At 45.0% G+C, this 18,247-nt stretch overlaps 1 protein-coding gene across 1 annotated transcript in view; it reads right to left on the reverse strand.

The window, feature by feature from the left end:
* LANCL2 (LanC like glutathione S-transferase 2) overlaps positions 1-6,334 on the reverse strand; it is a 29,554-nt gene extending 23,220 nt beyond the window's left edge. The window contains exon 1 of the mRNA XM_034065107.1: positions 6,075-6,334. Coding sequence (XP_033920998.1) covers positions 6,075-6,272 — 198 coding nt within the window. The 5' untranslated portion in view covers positions 6,273-6,334. The remainder of the gene's footprint in view (positions 1-6,074) is intronic.
* Positions 6,335-18,247: the final 11,913 nt, after the last annotated feature.

The following is an 18,247-nucleotide window of genomic DNA, read 5'->3' on the forward strand; positions in this document are numbered from 1 at the left end:
AAGTAACTTGTGCAGGACAATGGAGGCCTGAGCTCAGCTTCTTCACAAGCTGACAACGTACCAGTCTTTCTTGCACCATCAGCTTCCAAAACAACATCTTGCTATATCACCCTATTTTATTTCATCAGCTTTTGAGGGACTGCTGCTATGTGCAAAATGAGACTGAAGGAGAAAGTGATGGATTCTGCAGAAGCAGAAATAAGATGGCCTATACACACAGTGTTACCTACTGAACAATACTTTTATTTCTAGGTTCAAATAAGGTTAAAAGGTATCTCAGAGAAAAAGGGATTTTATTGTTGGCAATGGGTGGAATAGGAGACATAACATGATGCTGAGTTTTCTTTCAGCCGAAGCACATTTCACAGAGAAGAAAATGCAGCTCAAGTTGGCACTGCAGCAAGGACTCGTTCAAAAACCAAACTTGCACAGAAGACTGCACAAGGGACATGACAGACACTGGTAAGGGAGAATGGGGTGGGGGACAACTCACAAATCTACTGAAACAAGATATCCTGCCCATACTGAGATCATTGGGAACTTTGCCACTGAGTGTAAGGGAGCCAGGTTTCACACTCACATGCTAGAGCATGGATTTACTGAAGGAGGATGGGGTCTCATGCTCACATCCACAGAGCTCCAGCAACAGCAGACCAGAAGGCACCAGGATCCCACATGCAGAATCTAGCAAGGTCATCTGGGAAGTGATCTGCCTTTTTGTACAGGAAACACATTTTACTTTGGTTTTATCTAAATCAAAAGACTGTTACAGCTCCAAGAGCAGTTTTTTCTTCATCTCAAAATACCAGATGCTAAGAAGCTTCACCACCCAGCCTCTTAAACAGTTGAACACAGCTGTCTGCTACTACTCAGATAGGTCCTTCCCGAAACGAACACCAATTCTGCAAAACCACATGCTTAACAAATGATTTGAAACACTGCTGTCCATAGAACACATTGCTCTGTTGTTCAATGATCTGGCATACAGTGCTAGTGGGGGAAAAAGAGAAAATAAAGAAGAAAATAAGGAAAAAGGGAGGAAAAGAAACTAGTCAGAGTAACAACTCACTACTAACACACAGGTCTGCAAGACAAAACTAGAAACCGGTGAAGAGTAGATGGATGTGAGACAATTTAATCATGGATTTGATTTTTAGAAGTGTCTTCATTTGGAACTGGTTGACTAAAGCCAAAGAGGCTTAACCATGTGGTTAAAGTGTTGTCCTGATAGCAGAAGAGGCTTTCAATACAGAAGCATGAGAAAAGTGCTAAGTGGCATTTGATGCTGATGTGCACTGTAGGGAAAAAGCAGCAGCTCCTCCTCTAAGATCGTGTACACTTAACCGCCAGGAATTAAGTGTACAGTAATGGACAATGAAGTACAATAAACCAATTTTCAGACCCAGTTTTGACTGAGACTCACAAAAGGCAGGACAAACTTTCCTTCAACAGAAATGCAATTTGCAGTACTTGAATCCTCTATTTAAACAGCACACACCCGAGATGGGGTGCTGTCATGGGTTCAGCAGTAGCAGTCATTTTTTCTCCTTCTTGGTAGCTGGTGCAGTGCTGTGTTTTGACTTTCAGGCTGGGAGCGGTTACTGGTGGTGCATACGTTTTTGAGTTACTGCTTAAATGTTTGGTTTTGGTCCAAGGCCTTTTCTAAGCTCATGCTCTGCCAGGGAGGAGGGAGAGATAGGGCGCCTGGCCTGGGCTAGTTGGGGAGGTATTCCATACCACAGCATGTCCTGCTCGGGGAGGGGACTGGAAGTTGGCCGGAAGAGGGGGGGTTAGCTGTCTTCCGGGTTGGGCTCATTTTGGCAGGTGGTATCGTATTCTCTCTCCTTGTTTATTTCCTCTAACATTGATTTATTAGTGGTAACAGTAGTGATTTGTGTTATACCTTAATTGCTGGATTGGTTTTATCTCAATCCATGGGAGTTGTATTCCTCTGGTTCTCCTCCCCATCCCTCCAGGAGTGGGGAGGTGAAAAAAGGGGTGTGTGGTACTGTGGGAGACTGAGGTGGGGTTTTAAACCACGACAGGTGCCAGGAAATGGTAAAAAAGTGTCTGTCTCAAGAAACTCAGCTACCCCATCCCACATCTACAGAAATAAACGTGGGAAGAAATATTTGCTGGCTCTGGAGGCTCAGTTTCACCTCCAGTGCAATGAGGGGCATGATTCCCACTAGTGTAAGCGGCTGCAGGATCACTCCCAGAACAGGAAGAGCATCCTGCTCTCAGCGAGACAACTAAAATGCCCCATGAGACATTCCTCAGAAATACAAAAAACATCATGGGAATGGGAATGAAGAGTGAGGTGATGACAAAAAACTTCAGATATGTATTTTTGAATATATTTTAAAGGAGGAGGAAGAGACTGAAAAGCCACATAAAGGAATTACTAGAACCAACAGGAGATTGAGAAAGCCCCAGGAAACTAAACACCACTAAATCATCCAAAGGATAATCTAAGTAAATAGATTTACAGATACAGAAGTATTCTCATTAAGTGATGATCTTTGCTGGTAAGCATCATCAGTTTTAAAACAGGCTCCCTGTACGGAACCCCCTGTGAAGCTGAATTAAGTACATTGTACGTTTGTCAGAACACACCACCTTTTACAAATATTCCTAAAGCATCGTGGTACATCAGAAAAAAATTATCAGGAAAACATTGGCCTGAAAAAGATGTTTTTGTTTGGACATCCTCGTGGCCTATCCATGAGGTTTGAATCCAGTTCTGGTGGTTTTCCAACATTAATGCTTTCCTCAAAAACCAATTACGGTGAATTAAAAATTAAATGAAGCTAAACAGAAAGTCCTATTTTCCCATGAACTAAGGAATATGCTTTGATCCGAGTCTGCAGCTGCCTGTTCATTCCTCTGCCTCCCTCATTTCCATTTCCATTTTGAAAACTTATGGACCACTCTGAGATAACATATATAGACTCTTTTTCAGGCTAAGGTATCACTATGGGATCCACATCAAAAGGAATGGATCACAGTATATGTATTTAGTTGAAAGATTCATCATTTTTTAAACAAAGGCTTACATTTAAAATTGTTTCTTATTCATCTAGACGTAGTGCTGTCTGATGAATTACTACCTCCAGCTTGCTCAGACAAGTTACAGAAGCTATTCAAATCCACGATACTTTCATGGTGAAGAAATGTAGTTAAGAAAAAGTGATTTCAACTACATGATCAGAGCCCCCCGAGATAACTGCAGTGTTTACTGTGGATATTTTTAAGAAGGCAAATCAGCAGCCCCAGATTTGTTTTCTCCTGCACTTTCTACCTTCCTGAAGGGTACCTTATGCACACCAAGAAAGAGGCTTCCATATGCAGCGCTCTGTCCCAGTTGTCTCCCATTCAGACAGTGACTTGAAGAGCTTCTTATTCTTTTATTATCCAGATGAATTTTAGATGGCAATTGTGGCAGCTTATGAAAACAAATGGAGGGATTAATAACGCACTGCTTTCCATGACAACGGCAGATCCCCACACACCTCTAGCTGTCATTATGTGAGTCAGTGCTCACTGCTCCACACAGCAGCAGATGGGAGGAAGAAATCGTGCAGTGCACTGATGGCTTCTGATAGCTGTTCTCACCTTTAGGAAACTTGTGCTGTTGTGTACAGGGGTTTATAGAACAGATGCCCTAACCTGTGTAAAGTTCTTTTGTTTTTGCTGGGGCTTTAGGCAGGCAAAGACATTTCTCTGATGGGACTGGAGGCTGCTAAATGAAAAAAAAAAGAACAACCAAAACAAGCACTAAACTTCAAACCAAAACCCACAAAAACCAGGACCCCAAAATACTCATCACAAAGTCTCATAAAAGCCAGGAGAGTACCAGGATTACTAACATATAAATGTTGCCAAGAATACAAATATGCATAAATATATCTTGCCGTAGACAAGGACAGTTCCTCACATTTTGCCGATGCAGAAACTGAAGAAAATGTGCACTCGCATCTGCCTTCTCCTATGAAATACACAGGGTTGAAAAGATTCAAAGAGCACTGAAAGCTGCTGTAGTTACATCACTTCGATGTGACACAGAAGATGACATTTACCAGAGGAGCTTCATACTTCTGAACCTAAGAGTGCCTGAACACCACCTTTTGTCAAACACACAGCTACTCAGGTGGTCAAAACTGTTTTGTGAACGAAGCTGCACAAATAGCTGCTAACTGCCACATGGCAACAAGGAATGTCGTCCACCATTGATGCTGGGAAGAAACCATGTGTACCCACAGTAAAATAGCAGACTCATCTACAGCAGAGCAGCACCAAGATTCCTAACGTGAATATAGGGCTAGAAGTCTTGACTGACTTACCTCAGCTCTACCGCAGAACAATGTCTCTGAATTTGGATTAATTCAGGAATTAAAGATGAAGCAAATCAGAATTAAACTGTTTTGAAATACAGCTAGAATTCCCTCGAAGAAATTGATTTAGGAAGTTCACTTTCCTCTGTTATCAGTCCTCACTGTGGAAAGCCACAGTCAACCTAGATCAGCAGTAAACGAAAGCTTAACTTCTCTTTACAGAAATGGGCATGGAGTGTGGGATGTAAAGCATGTACATAAGAGAGGGCTACAAAAGGCCACAGAAGAAAGTTCATGGTATGTTCTTTATCAATTTAACAATAGTAAACGGCTATGGCTATTCTGTCATCTCTCTGCCTTCATTTGTCAACTCATGGTATTTGGGTGGTTTTTATACACTGAACCAGATACAGAAGAACAAAGAAATCACAGTTCTCTTCACAAGAAGAAATAAAAAACAGGTTTGTTTACCAGCACTGACTACACTGCCAGGGGTTTGGTAACAAAGGAAACTGCACTTTCACACCCACTCTTGCTTTTTAAACCCTTTCAAGTGCCACATTCCGATTTTGACAGCTGCAATTACCTGCAGCAGTAAGACACCAACCCCCAAAGCATTTTCTTCTGTGTGTTCTGCTCAGCTGCTTAAACCTCAGCTGCAACAACTCAGTGAAACATTTCATCACCTCGGACTGATGGTGAGCTGATGATGTCCTGTTCATTCTTCCAGTATTCAGGAAGAATGCTACTCTCATTGCTGGGTATCACCATCTTCATCCCACCCTATCAGTAAATCAAGGTAGTTCCTTATTACCACAAACAGAAAAACACAGAGCTGAGGTTAAAGCTCTCCTTTACCCACCCCAACATGAAACTTCACTTCCCAGTCAGTGTTTGTGCTTCTACAAATGCCACCACGCAGTGTTTTTCATCCAGAAGATGACAAAGCAGCACAGCACTGAAAGATGTGGCTGCACTGGGCTAAAATGACAGAAGATCCATATTCAGGTATTCCTTCTGCAGCTTAAGCCAGCCTTGTAGTAACAGGCCAGAGTAACTTCTGTGCTTAAAGCTTAAAACAAACAAGAGCTTCCCAACCAGCGCTGTGCGAGGCATTGAGGAGGTTAAGCGGAGCAGGAACAGCGTGACCAGTGCCACCAGACTATCTGCTTGCCCGAACTGACTGCCATGTGCCTGAATGGATAAACGTGTGTATGACACTAAAAGCATGCCTTGGAGGGAACGGTCCAGCATCACCGACGGCCTGAGTGCGGCTGTCACCTAAGGGGAAACTCACCTCTTCCCCGCTCCCTATGTGCTTTCTTTGGTGAAACACGGGCAGCTCGCACGAGTGTTATTCGCAGCACAAGCAGTGCTGCCTCCAGGCCCTGCACTCGCACTCGGGAAGGGGAAATAAAGAACTTACGGCAGCCGCTTCCCCCGACCCGCGGTCATGCTGAGCCCCCTGCTCCTCCCCTCGCTTCACCCCGCCCGCCTCTGCTCTGCTCTCCCCCCCCGGAGCCCTCGGGGCCGCTGTCAGGCGGCGCTGATCCGCACACCGGCCTCCACAGGCCGCGGGCGCCACACCGCACCCCCGGAGGCCGCGGCCGGGCCCCGGTGCCCTCCGGAGCAGCCCCCACAGCCGCCGGTGCCGTCCTACGGGGAGGGAGCGCCCCGAGGGTGCGGCAGGGCCCTGGGGCCTGGACGCGGCTCCTGCCTGCGCGTCCGCCCGGGACTCACCTTCCCATCGGCGCCGAAGGGGAGGGACTCGTCCTCCGCCGGGAGCGGCGCTCTGTCCCGCTGGGTGTCCGCCGCGCTGGGGGCGGCCGCGGCTCCCTGGGGCTGGTAGTCGGGGTAGGGGTTAGCGAAAGCCCGCTCCTCCATCTCCGCCTCGCCGCCGAGCTGCAGCTTCAGTCTCTTGGACATGCTCTCTCCCATCTCAGCCGGCCCCCGGCCCGCCTCCCCGCACGACAAGCGGCGGGGACACACTCCGCCCCGCAGAGCGGCGGATCTGCAGCAACGCGAGCGCCCCGGCAGGCAGCTGTCCCGGCTACAGCCGCCGCCCGGCGGGCGCTGGGGCTGGGTCAGGGTCCCGGAGCTCCGGCCCCGCGGTGAGGGGGCTGCGCTGGCAGTGCCCGCGGCCGCTGGCCCATTACCCGTGGATGTGGAGCGGCGATCGCGGCGAAGAGAGCATCACGCCCGCAGGGGCAGAGCGCGGCCGTGGCCGCGGCCGGGCCCCCCCGCGGGGAGAGGCAGCCCGCCCGCCCGCGCAGGCTGGGTGGCACCGCCGCAAAGCCCTCCCGAGCTCCTCATCGTCCCTCGCCGCGGCCTCAGGCCCTAGGGCTGCGGCTGCCGCCGGCCGCACGCCGGGCAGCGGAGTGGGGCTCTCGCCGGCTCCTCCTGCCCGTCCCCCCGCAGCGGGGCCGAGCCGTGGCCCGGCGCATCTCAGAGGAGCGGCAGCAGCAGCAGGAGGGGGAAGGACAGCCCCAGGAGCAGGCAGTATGCCACCAGCTCCTTCCCCCGGCTCATCCGCAGCCTCCACCGGGACGCGCTCATCTGCCGGCAGCCCCTGGGCCCTGTGCGCCGACCCCCGGCCAGCCCCGACGGGTGGGAGGGAGGCGGCGGCCGCGACCACGACGCCCGCCCTGAGGAGGGGGAAGAAGCGGGGACAGTCCTCAGCTGCTGCCTCAGCCGGCGATGGGAGGCAGCTCCTCCGGGGAAGCGGAGGGGGGGCCAAGGGGTGGCATCCTCCCCACGTCCCGCCCTCGGGCTGCGGTGCCGGCCGCGGTCCCAATAGCCGAGACATAAACATACCCCCTTCCACGCGAATGGGGTGGGCAAGGGCCCCGGCTGTGCCGGCTGGGGTTGAGTGGTCCAGTGTTTGTGTCTAGGATCCAGCCCGAGGGGTCTGAATGCCAGGGCATCGTGTCAGCATCGATGTAACCCCTTGTTTTATGGGCGCCTCCATCGACAGCTAGAAGAGGTCCAGGGGAAGGGGCTCTGTACAGTAAGAGTCAAGGGTAAATCTTTTCTATTCACAAGTAAAAATTTATTCATAAATAAACAATAGATTCTTCCCTGTGAGGGTGCTGAGGTGCTGGCACAGGGTGCCCAGAGAAGCTGTGGCTGCTCCATCCCTGGCAGTGCTCAAGGCCAGGTTGGATGGGGCTTGGAGCAACCTGCTCTAGTGGAAGGTGTCCCTGGGTTGAAACCAGATGAGCTTTAAGGTCCCTTCCAACCCAAACCGGTCTGTGATTCTATGATGCTATTCTATGCTGTCGATACTGTAGCCTTCAGGAATTTGTATTTCACACTGGAACACCTTTGTGTAGGAACAGCCTGCAAAAAGCCTGCAATCCAGCCAAACGTATCTCAGGATTGTGTAAAAGTACAGGCACAGGAGACCTCATTATCCCATTAAATATTTACTCCTGACAATGCCATCACTTTTTGCTTGTAATTGTAAGTCAGCCAGACCATAAACTATTAATTCAAGACCTGTAGGCACTGTGCAGACTTATTGATCTTTTCTTCAGCGTGTAAGATTAAATATAGGTGATGCCTATCCGAGCGTTGGCTTCAGTTTACAGTTGCTGGTAGCAATGTACATGTGAAAAATGGGACAGGGCCATCACCTTGTGGCAGGATATAGATTTTGGGCAATGCTTTCTTTATTTATGAAAACTGAGCTCATGACAAAGCAGAAATTCCAAGCAGTTTGTCCCACAGGAAGTACTTTGTTCTGGAAGTGAAAATAAGCATCCGCTCAAAAATTACAGTGTCATCGCTAAAATATCCTCTTTAATCTGAAAAGGTGAACACAGACTCCTAAAAAGAACCTCTTGCCTCTGTGTAGACATTTTGCTATGCAAATAATGTGATTTCATCTTGAATGGTTTCCCTCCCTCAATGAAAACCAGCTACCTCAGTGCAAATAATTACATGTCCTGCATCCAGCTCTGGGGCAACAACACAAGAAGGACATGGAGCTGCTCGAGCGAGTCCAGAGGAGCTGGATGATCTTTAAGGTCCTTTCCAACCCAAACCATTTGGTGATTCTGTGGTAGAAACACGATGATACCAACCTGCTCAAGACCTATAGATGAGGAGTGAAGGTGCTTCCTGTCACCTGGCAAGAGCAGGTTGTTTTTCTGCACTTCCTCTGGAGTGGTGGGTTGTGGGTTTGCACCCCTTGCCTTTTGCATTATTGCACAGTCTGGCTGTCTGCACACTGCTGCGTTTAACACCCCGTTAAACGCCCCTTACGGAGGCACTTCGTGTTCACCATTCTTCACCCCTGTTGCAATGTGGTATGTTTAGCCTCAAGCATACAAGCCTTTCTTTTGTTCTTAGCAGGCGGGATATAGTTCAAAAGACTTCTAGGCTTTTTTCAATGTGTGGTTTTTCCTTTACTCTTTGTCCTGGGTTCAGGACCTTAAAGATCATCTGGTTTCAACCTCCTGCCACAGGCAGGGACAAACCATGCATGACACTGTGCTTTCCCATGTGTTTTACTGTTTAATTCCCAATATGCATAGTAAATTATCCTAACTAACAAGGAGGAAAAGAGCGTTTTCTGTCATAGAGTCAACCCTAGCACACAACTGTCCTTCACACCAGAGCTACATCGTGTTGCAACGCAACCAGCTTGCAGAATGAGCATGGTGAGCAACCATCAGGAATCTCCAGAGCTTAATGGTTCCTTCACCAACTATGTTCGTTCTCATTGCAGTATAATAGCACTCATTGATTTTTGTGTGCAATGGCCCAAGTACATGCAAGAAACAGCCTCATCCATGTTTTGTTCCGTGGAGACAGGATGATGAGTATGTGACTTCAGCACCCATGGTGAAGTGCCTTGTAAATTCTGGGAAACCAAGGGAGCAGCTGGCATTAATATGATTTCATTTCTAAATATAGATGTATGAGAGTCAGCTGAAATAACTGAGAGAAGAGAGAACTTCAGGAATGGACCCTGCTAGTGTGATATGTAATGGATAACAAGGCTGTAAAATGCTTTCTTCAGTATTTACCTGTGAAAAAACAGGTATGGCAATTTCTCAGCTGGCATTTATTAGGGCAGCAGGTCAATGGAAATGAGGCAGTTTACACCTGCTGCAAATCCAAAATCATTTATATATAAATGAAGGCTTTCATACTGAAGTTTGCTTTCTTTCTTTGGTCCTTTCCTCTTCAGCTGTGCTTAGTCTGTGCTGCATCCTTTGTACTCTGCAGCAAGCCATTTTCTCCTCTAGCACTAAAGAAGGATCTAGCAGAAAAGGAGGCTGTCAAAGGGACATGGAACTAGAGGAAAGGTAAGAGAGTTGATGGTTAGGTAATAGAAAAGTGGATTTGGGACTGATCCTAATGAACATTTGTCTAAACCATGTAGAGAAAATAAGGAAAAAAAACAGTTAATTTTGCAGAGTGATCAGAATATTGTAGAAGACTTAAGTGGTAGAAATAGGCAGCCGTGAATGTGGCATTGGTAAGTTTTAGTAGGGGCAAGGGGTGTATAGGCCACAGTCTAAGGTCATAATAACTCTGCCTGCAGTAAAGCTGGTCAGTCATGCTCAAAAAGTATGAAAGATATGGGAGTATAGATCTGTATCTATACTAGGGAGGAGACAGAATGATTAAGGACTGTGTTTGCAACTGAACAATATTATTATAGGTGGCCTGTGATGCAATTCAGTCTAAAAACAGAAAAGGGGGGTTAACTCTTCAAGGAGAAGGGGTTTGGAGCAGCCTTTCTAAATGTAGTGAGGCTTTCTAGAAATACCTCAATAAGCATCTTTTCTTTAAAACCAAAAAGCTATAATGTGGTGGTTGTGAGCCGGTAAACCAAGAGTCTCATATTCTTGTGCCTCTGGGAAGTACAATGGTCTCAGGAGATGTGAAAGAGCTCCTCCTCAGTCATTGATAGCTCTGGTAGCCAGTGATTGAGAGAGCATAGTTGTTTTTCTCCTTTCATAAAATTCCTGCAGAGGGAGGTATATTGGCAGGTGGGATGGTTATAATGCTCACCGAGCTTCTGGGTGAGATTTCCTATGCCAGGCTTTTAAAGTCTAATTGTCATTAATAGTTCTGCACATGTGGTGTTTATGTGGGGATGGAGAGCAGGCATCTAAACTTGCTTTAAATTCTGCCAGGGGAATGATGAGCCAAATCACTGGGCTGACAGATAAGAGAAAGTTAGAAAAGAATGGATCTAGGCAAGCTTTTCATTGTATGGCTTAAAGGGAGATTTCTGTCTGAAGTGAGTTCCCCATTCAGACAGTTTCCTGACATGTGTGTTTACCTCCCTCCTGGTGTTTAACTGTACAAATATTGCTGTCATCCAGTATTGAGTTTCCAGGCTTAACAATAATGAGAAGGCAGCTGAAATATGAAAGTGGTGCCCTCCTGAAAGCAGTTTAAAATCGGTCAGTCTGACATAGAAGAACCTACTAATAGTGTCATGTTTAGATTTTTCCTAAGCTGATGTCCTGGTTTGAGCAGTAGCAGTCATTTTTCTCCTTCTTGGTAGCTGGTGCAGTGCTGTGTTTTGACTTTCAGGCTGAGAACAGTTGCTGATAGCAAGTATGGTTTTTTTTACTGCTCAAATGTTTGGTTTGTCCAAGGCCTTTTTCTGAGCCTCATGCTCTGCCAGGGAGGAGGGGAGGCCGGGAGGAAGGAGAGACAGGACACCTGACCCAGGCTAGCCGAAGAGGTATTCCATACCATAGCACATCATACCCAGCAGTTAACCGGGAGAGACCTGGAAGGGGGAGAGCTCTGGGGGGATGGAGGAGGTATTGGTCGGTGCTTGGTCGGGCAGGGTGGGATGAGTTATGGGTCGGTGGCTGGTGAGGTGTTGTGTTCTCTTCACTTGTTATTTCCTTTATCATTATTATTTGTAGTAGCAGTAGCAGTAGTGATTGTGTTATACCTTAGCTATTAAACCGTTCTTATCTCAACCCGTGGGGGCTACATTCTTTGGATTCACCTTCCTAACTCTCTGGGAGTTGAGGGAGCGAGGCGGGGGGAGTGAGTTGATGAGCTGTGCAGTTTGGTTTTAAACCATGACACCTGAACAGGTAAGGAATTTATGTGTGTTTGCTCCCCCTTTTTCCTCAGATATCCTAGCTTTGAAGAGGATTTTGGGTTACAGAACAGGATTGATTTAGTTGCTGTGTAGTTCCTCCATCACTGTTGGACTGGATGCAGTTCACCATAAGGCTGGGTATGAATATCCCTCTGCAGTTTTAAAGATGCGAAGAAGAAGTCATAGAGTACAGAAATTTGTATGCTTGAATACTGTGAGTGGTGACTGCTAACTGCATTGACTGGTGTAAGGTTCCTTAAGTAACACAATAGATTAACAATACCTTTCTGCATGTGTTGCATCTCAGTCGCCACATCACATCAGAATTAAGCAGATCACCTTTGCACATTTCTGGAGTAATGCTGACCCTTATCAAGTAGTACAAGTATCGTTGTATCCAGGCTTAAGGAGGATGTGCTTTGCTTTTTCATGTCTTCTGTTTGACCAGAAACTACAGCAGCTTTCAGACACAGGGGTTTCTTAACACACGGGGATAACTTCAGTAAAAATGATATATTCCAGGGACTAAGGGAAAGGAAATGGTTGCAAAGCAATTGATCATCACTCGCTATTTTAAGAGAAAGGCAGCATGAGAGAAGCAAAATAGAGATAATGGGCTTTGGTAAAACAGACGGTGAGGAACTCAGGGAATTTGTAAGAGGATTCTCTTGGGAAGATAATTTAAGGATAAGGAAGTGCAGGAGAGAGAGCGATTACTAAGGAAGCAAATTACTGTCTTATTTAAGGCACAACGGCAAATTATTGTGCTATGAAGGAGAAAGGTTTTGAAGTCTCAAATATTAAAAAAGGATTTATTTACAGATTAGGAACAAGGACATCTGGCTAAAGCTGGGTGGAAAAAAGTGACCAAAAGTATGTGATTGAGCCTAGAAAGACAAACTACACAACTTACTCCTGTTGAGGGTGATAAAAATAAACTAATGTGAAAAGACTGTAGGAATACTAAAAGAGCAGAAAAGGGCAAAGTAAAAAGTCAGTCCCATTTCTTAATAGGGGAAGATTGCAAATAATGGATCATGATGATATTCAAGATATTCAAAGGCATCTAAGGTGCCTTCCAACCCTAACCATTCTATGATTCTGTGATCGTTCCTTCAGGTAATACATAAACTGAGCAAATGCCTAAAGCAATTAGCTTGTTTACAAGAGCACAGATGCCCCAGTCTGAGTAGGGAAAGAAGAGGTTAGAAAATATTTAATGTGTTATGTAAGAGTGGCCTGGTAGAATTTACCCTGCAGTATCTAAGAAACTGAAACAATATCTGAACCATTAACCCTCATTGGTAACAAAAGAGGAGAAGGTTCTCTAGCATCTAGAAGAAAACCCACAGAGCCCATCCTTCAAAAGAGAAGAAGGGTTCAGGGAGATAACCAGTCTGTCTGTGTTACCTTGAAAGATACAAGACTAAACTAGTAAAGAATCAATGTATAAGGTACCTAGAGAATAATAAGCTAATAAAAACAGCTGGAGTAGATTTGTTGGGAATGAATCATGTCAAACTAACCTTGTTTCCTTCTCGGCAGGATAATTATTCTCATGGATAAAGGAGACAAAATACATACATATTGACTCTAGCAGGGCTTTTGATAGGGTCCCACCTAACATGCTCTAATGGAAATGAAAGAAAGACATGCCTACACAGACAGAGTCAGGATGCAGTGAGCAGACACTCGCGTAGTTTGATGTTGAACTGGAAAAACATTAAGCAGGGCTCTGCAAAAATCATGTTTCTACTCAGGACTTTCATTAACAACTTGAATCATGAAACAGACTTGTTCAAAGGACATTGAGGCTATGAGGGATTACAAGCTCTTTGAGATACAGGATCAAAATTCAGAATCATACTGAGAAACAGCACTAAAGGCTCCAAAACCAACAAAGGAAAAGTAAGTACTCAAATACAAACACTTAGCCTTAGGAAAGGGAAATGGAAAAATAAATTCTAAAGTAGGGAATGAAGATATGTGATTGCTCTAATGGAGCCATGATGAATGAAATTGTCATAATACAGTGCTGTTACAAAACGAAGCATATCTCATGCTGTGCAGGGCTGACGGAAGTGTTATAGGTAACATATGCAAGGTAATTATCCTTCCCTGCTTGGCCCTGGGATGCCGACATTGGCACTGAACAGTTCTGGGCACCGCACTTTCAAAAGTGTTGCCAAACTGGGAGGAGTCCAGAGGAGAGAAATCAAAAGGGTAGGAGATAAAGAAAACACAGCCAGAAAACAGAAGTCAAATCCGTGACTACTGAGAAAGATTGAAGGAAATGGCTTGCTTTGGTACAGGAAAGAGACTAGAGGTAAGATGTAACTGTATTCAAAGACCTGTTAAAGGGAAAGGTGGTAATTTGTTCTCAAAGACCCTTGCAAAATAGTCTGTGATGAACTCGGTGAGTTTGCAATGGAGATATTTTGGGATGTAGTAATAGGAATTATGTGTGGTGCAGTGCCTAAATATGCTACACAGAGAAGGAGTGTTTATGGAGGGGTTTTAAGATCAAGCTAGACAAATTATTAGACATGGTCTAGGTGTAATAGCCCTATCCTTCAGAGAGGACAAAGGACTATGGGATCCCAAGGGGTCCTTACCAGGCTTGCATTGCCATTATTCTATTAAATTAAGACCAGGAACACAGCAGGGTTGACTGTTATTATCTTTGCAGATAATTTTCAGTTCCGAGGATGAAATACACAAGGCTATTATACGGCATCTTTTGTTTCATATGGATGTTAGACAACAGCAAGTGAAAAAGGAAGCCAGTTATGTTGTGGTGGGATTTGTTTAACTGACTTTAATTTGGGGCCAGTTAAGGAATAATGATATGTGGAGAACAAGATGTAATTAAGAAACTGTGGGAGGCCTGTAAAGAATTAAATCTGGTGTGCATAATGAAATCCCACTAACCTCAGCAGGCTGGTTGAGCTGGTAGCCTGGTTGGCAGAAACCAAGCAATCGCATGTACCCTGAAAGACCATTCTTATGGTTATTGTGGAAAACAAACCAGAGAAGATTCAACACAACCTTAATGTGAAGAGCAAGCATACAGGGGACTGAAAGGCAGCAGAAGGCAAAGGCAAGCCACAGGAATCTTGAAGACCTCAGGAACCAGAAGCAATAGTAGAGAAAGATGTTTAAGCCCCAGATCTGCTCTGTGTTTACTAAACAGGACAGAGACTGTAAAGATTTCCAAAGTTGTCATTTGCTCATTTGTATTTTCCAGCCATGTGGTCTAGTATGGTGGTTGCTGCAGAGGTAAGACCGTAATCCTCTTGGGAAGCTGGGAATGCAAAACCTGACTTTGTACTGTCAGTTTAGTCCTGCTCTATTTATAAAAGCTCTCCCAAATAAAGGAGCCTTACGATATGGTGCCAGGGCTTCCCTCCCCCATACGCTTTCCTGTTTGCCACATCAACATCGGTTTGAACTCTTCTGCTGAACTCCTCCAAGGACAGGGGCCTGCAGGAAGGATCTCTGCATCTAACACAGGTCCTGGGGTTGAGCCTGGGCTCACTGACTCCTTTCCCTGTCACGTAGGGAAGGCAGGTGGAGACTCAGCGCAAGAAGTGGGTCTGGAATCAGATGAATCTCCACCATGGTCTGGGACAAAAAGATCTCTCCTACTTGGCGTCCAGCATACTGTCCCCACTGCATCTTGAATCTTGGTGTCTGATAGAAAAAGACCCATTACAACAGAGTTTCCAGTGTTTAGCAGAAACCCTGGCATCTGCTATGGTATGCTGTTTAGAAAAGGCACAGTGTAGGAGGGAAGGAAGAAGCTGTTTGGAGGAAAGTGGTTTTTGGAGACAGCTTCAGAAGCAAAGGGAATTAAGTTTGAATGAGTTTTAGCTTTACTCCACATTAATCTCCTGGCTATTAATCTGGAGTCATTATCCTCGAGCACCAGTGATTGCAAATGCCCTTCTTACTGTTCCGAGCAGAGGTACAAGAGTACACGTGGATTGACCTGCACCGTGGAGGAGTGGCAATACATAGTGGTCAGTAAGGGTTGGATGAAGGAGATAACTGTCCTTAGCAGATGGAATTTATTAATTCTTTGTTCTTAACCAGACTCCCACTGTTACTGAGAAAGGAAAACAATATTGTGATCTTTCTGCATCTGAGGCAAGCAAATGCCTGGCATAACTGCTGTATGTCTACCCTAATTTACAAGGGCTCAAGAATGCTATGTGGTGTATGCCTTAGGATGAAGTAGATCTTGACCCTGAGGCACAGTGACCTGTTAGTCTTAAATGTGTCTGCTCAATTTTTGAGTAGAAGCAGAAGCAGCCATAAGGTCAGAATCTTTGCCTTCTAATGCCTGAGGCTTTGAAGAGTTATTTGGGGCAATTGTTGACCTTGTACCTATGAGGAGTTAAACAGCAGGGTGGGGTTTAGCTTAGAGAAAGTAACAGCAAGACTTAAGTCAAGAAAGAAGATATGACATCTTAATTAGCTAAAGGACAGAGATAATTAGCTCTTGTGTTCAAGGCCAGGTTGGATGGGGCTTGCAGCAACCTGCCCTAGTGGAAGGTGTCCATGCCCATGGCAGGGGTTGGAACTGGGTGAGCTTTAAGGTCCCTTCCAACCCAAACCATTCTATGGTTCTATGATTCTGCTAGTGATGCCTCAGAGGATATCATCAGCAATAAAATAGGCAAAGGCCTAATGTATATGGGACATATTTTTTCTCTACAAAAGCAAGGATTTATGCACAGCACTTTAAACTTTGGGTATTCTTGCTGTGTGACAAACAGCCCTTTCCTCACTAATGAATAAGGTTAAAATTTAAGAAAAAGCCTTTAATCTCTTCAAGCACCTCAATAGAGAAAAGTTAATATGCAGTGATTCAATCTCTGTTTTCTGTATCCAAGATGCTTGTTACTGCACTTCCAGACAATAAGGTAGCCTGTTAAGCTCACATTTTCTTGAAGATGGGTGGAGATGTAATCAACACCCAGCAGGACATTGTCCAGAGCACATGATCTGCTTATCTTCCTCATATCAGATGTCTGCCCTAAGAATGCTGAAACAGTGTAAGTGTCCCTATTTATCTAGCAATAATTTGAGCATCTTTTGTAGCAGGAGTGCTGCAGAGAAGGTGGAAGACTCTGCAACAAGAGGACATGGATAATTTGCAAATCCTGAAAACCTCAGCTTGGTATTTAAGAACCAAGTGTGATTTTATTTTTTCCCTGGCTTGTCATCAGTGTTTAAAACTTGCCTGCAGCTTGTACACTCTTTTTTGGCTGGGATTTAATTAAACAGTCCCCTCAATGAAAAGCAAAGCAAGCCAGACTCTAGTTTGTGCTTTCCTAACTGTACAGCTTGTGTGACTAAGATGTGAAGAACGGTATTTTCATCTTGAAACCAGTACAGAAGACTCTGAGCAGATGCCTGTGTAAGACCAGCTGAATAATAAACACCTTGCATATAAGGCTACTTTCCTGGTTTCACTGACAATAAAAGTATTCTGAGATAGAAGACTCAGAAGTTTTAGTGTATTTTGGTGTAGTAAGACTTTTTTCATTATTTCTTTCTTTGCTGTTAGGTTTTAGAAATTCATCTCTGACATTTAGATTTCTGTGGCCAAAATGGACTTCTGTGCACCAGTCAGGAGTAATGCAAAGCAAAGAGCATCACACAGCAATTTCTGCAGCTAGTAGAGTATTGGATTATAGGGCTGAGAAAGTTGGGGCTGTTCAGCCTGGAGAAGAGAAGGCTGCGTGGAGACCTCATAGCAGCCTTTCAGTATTTGAAGGGGGCCTACAGGGATGCTGGTGAGAGACTCTTTATTAGGGACTGTAGTGATAGGACATGGGGTAATGGGTTAAAACTTAAACAGCAGAGGTTTAGATTGGATCTAAGGAAGAAATTCTTTACTGTGAGGGTGGTGAGGTACTGGAATGGGTTGCCCAGGGAGGTTGTGAATGCTCCATCCCTGGCAGTGTTCAAGGCCAGATTGGATGAAGCCTTGGGTGATATGGTTTAGTGTGAGGTGTCCCTGCCCATGGCAGGGGGTTGGAACTAGATGATCTTGAGGTCCTTTCCAACCCTAACTATTCTATGATTCTATGTTTCAAAAAGATGTTCTGGTTTCCTTTTCTCTCTGTTACAGATTCTGTTCTATTGCTTCAGTCCTTATCTGTAGGTATTTTGGCTTTTAGAAGTGCTTCACTATACCAATAGAAATCTTTCACAGTAATATGTATATATTGCTCTCTTCTAAATAACAGATATATTAATTTTATGATAATTAAGATGTGCATGTTACATATACTATTTTGATGGTATTAACAGATTTCACACCCAGTATCAACTCAGTAGCTCAGGAAAGAGCTAAATGAGCACACAGAGATCTTTATGATGCTACTATGTCATCCAAGGTCAAAGCTAAAGGGCATTGGTGCAACAAGAAAAGCAGCTTTTTTTGCTGTGGCCTGTTCTCTCATTAGATGCATTGATAAATGTGGCCTGGCAATCTCATATTCACTGATAAAATGCCTGTGGGTATGTTGTGCTTGTGACACTTTCAGAATTTACAGTATTAAGTAAAATATGGAAAATGGATATTTATTCTCCAAAAGATGTGCCTCCAGTGGAAAAGATTGGCATTAGTTATAATCCCTTCCATATCACAGATATCACAATACTTTTAGAGGGATCATTATGTCTTAACAATACCAAGCAGCTGTCAGTGGTGACTACTTAGAGTTCACTGGTTGCTGAAGCTAGTTACAGACTTTACCATCCCCAGATTTTTGTGTTCAGTGGAAATTCATTCCTGTGCTATTTTGGGCCT

This window comes from Melopsittacus undulatus, chromosome 1, assembly GCF_012275295.1.
Source record: "Melopsittacus undulatus isolate bMelUnd1 chromosome 1, bMelUnd1.mat.Z, whole genome shotgun sequence".
In the NCBI taxonomy this organism is placed as follows: domain Eukaryota; kingdom Metazoa; phylum Chordata; class Aves; order Psittaciformes; family Psittaculidae; genus Melopsittacus; species Melopsittacus undulatus.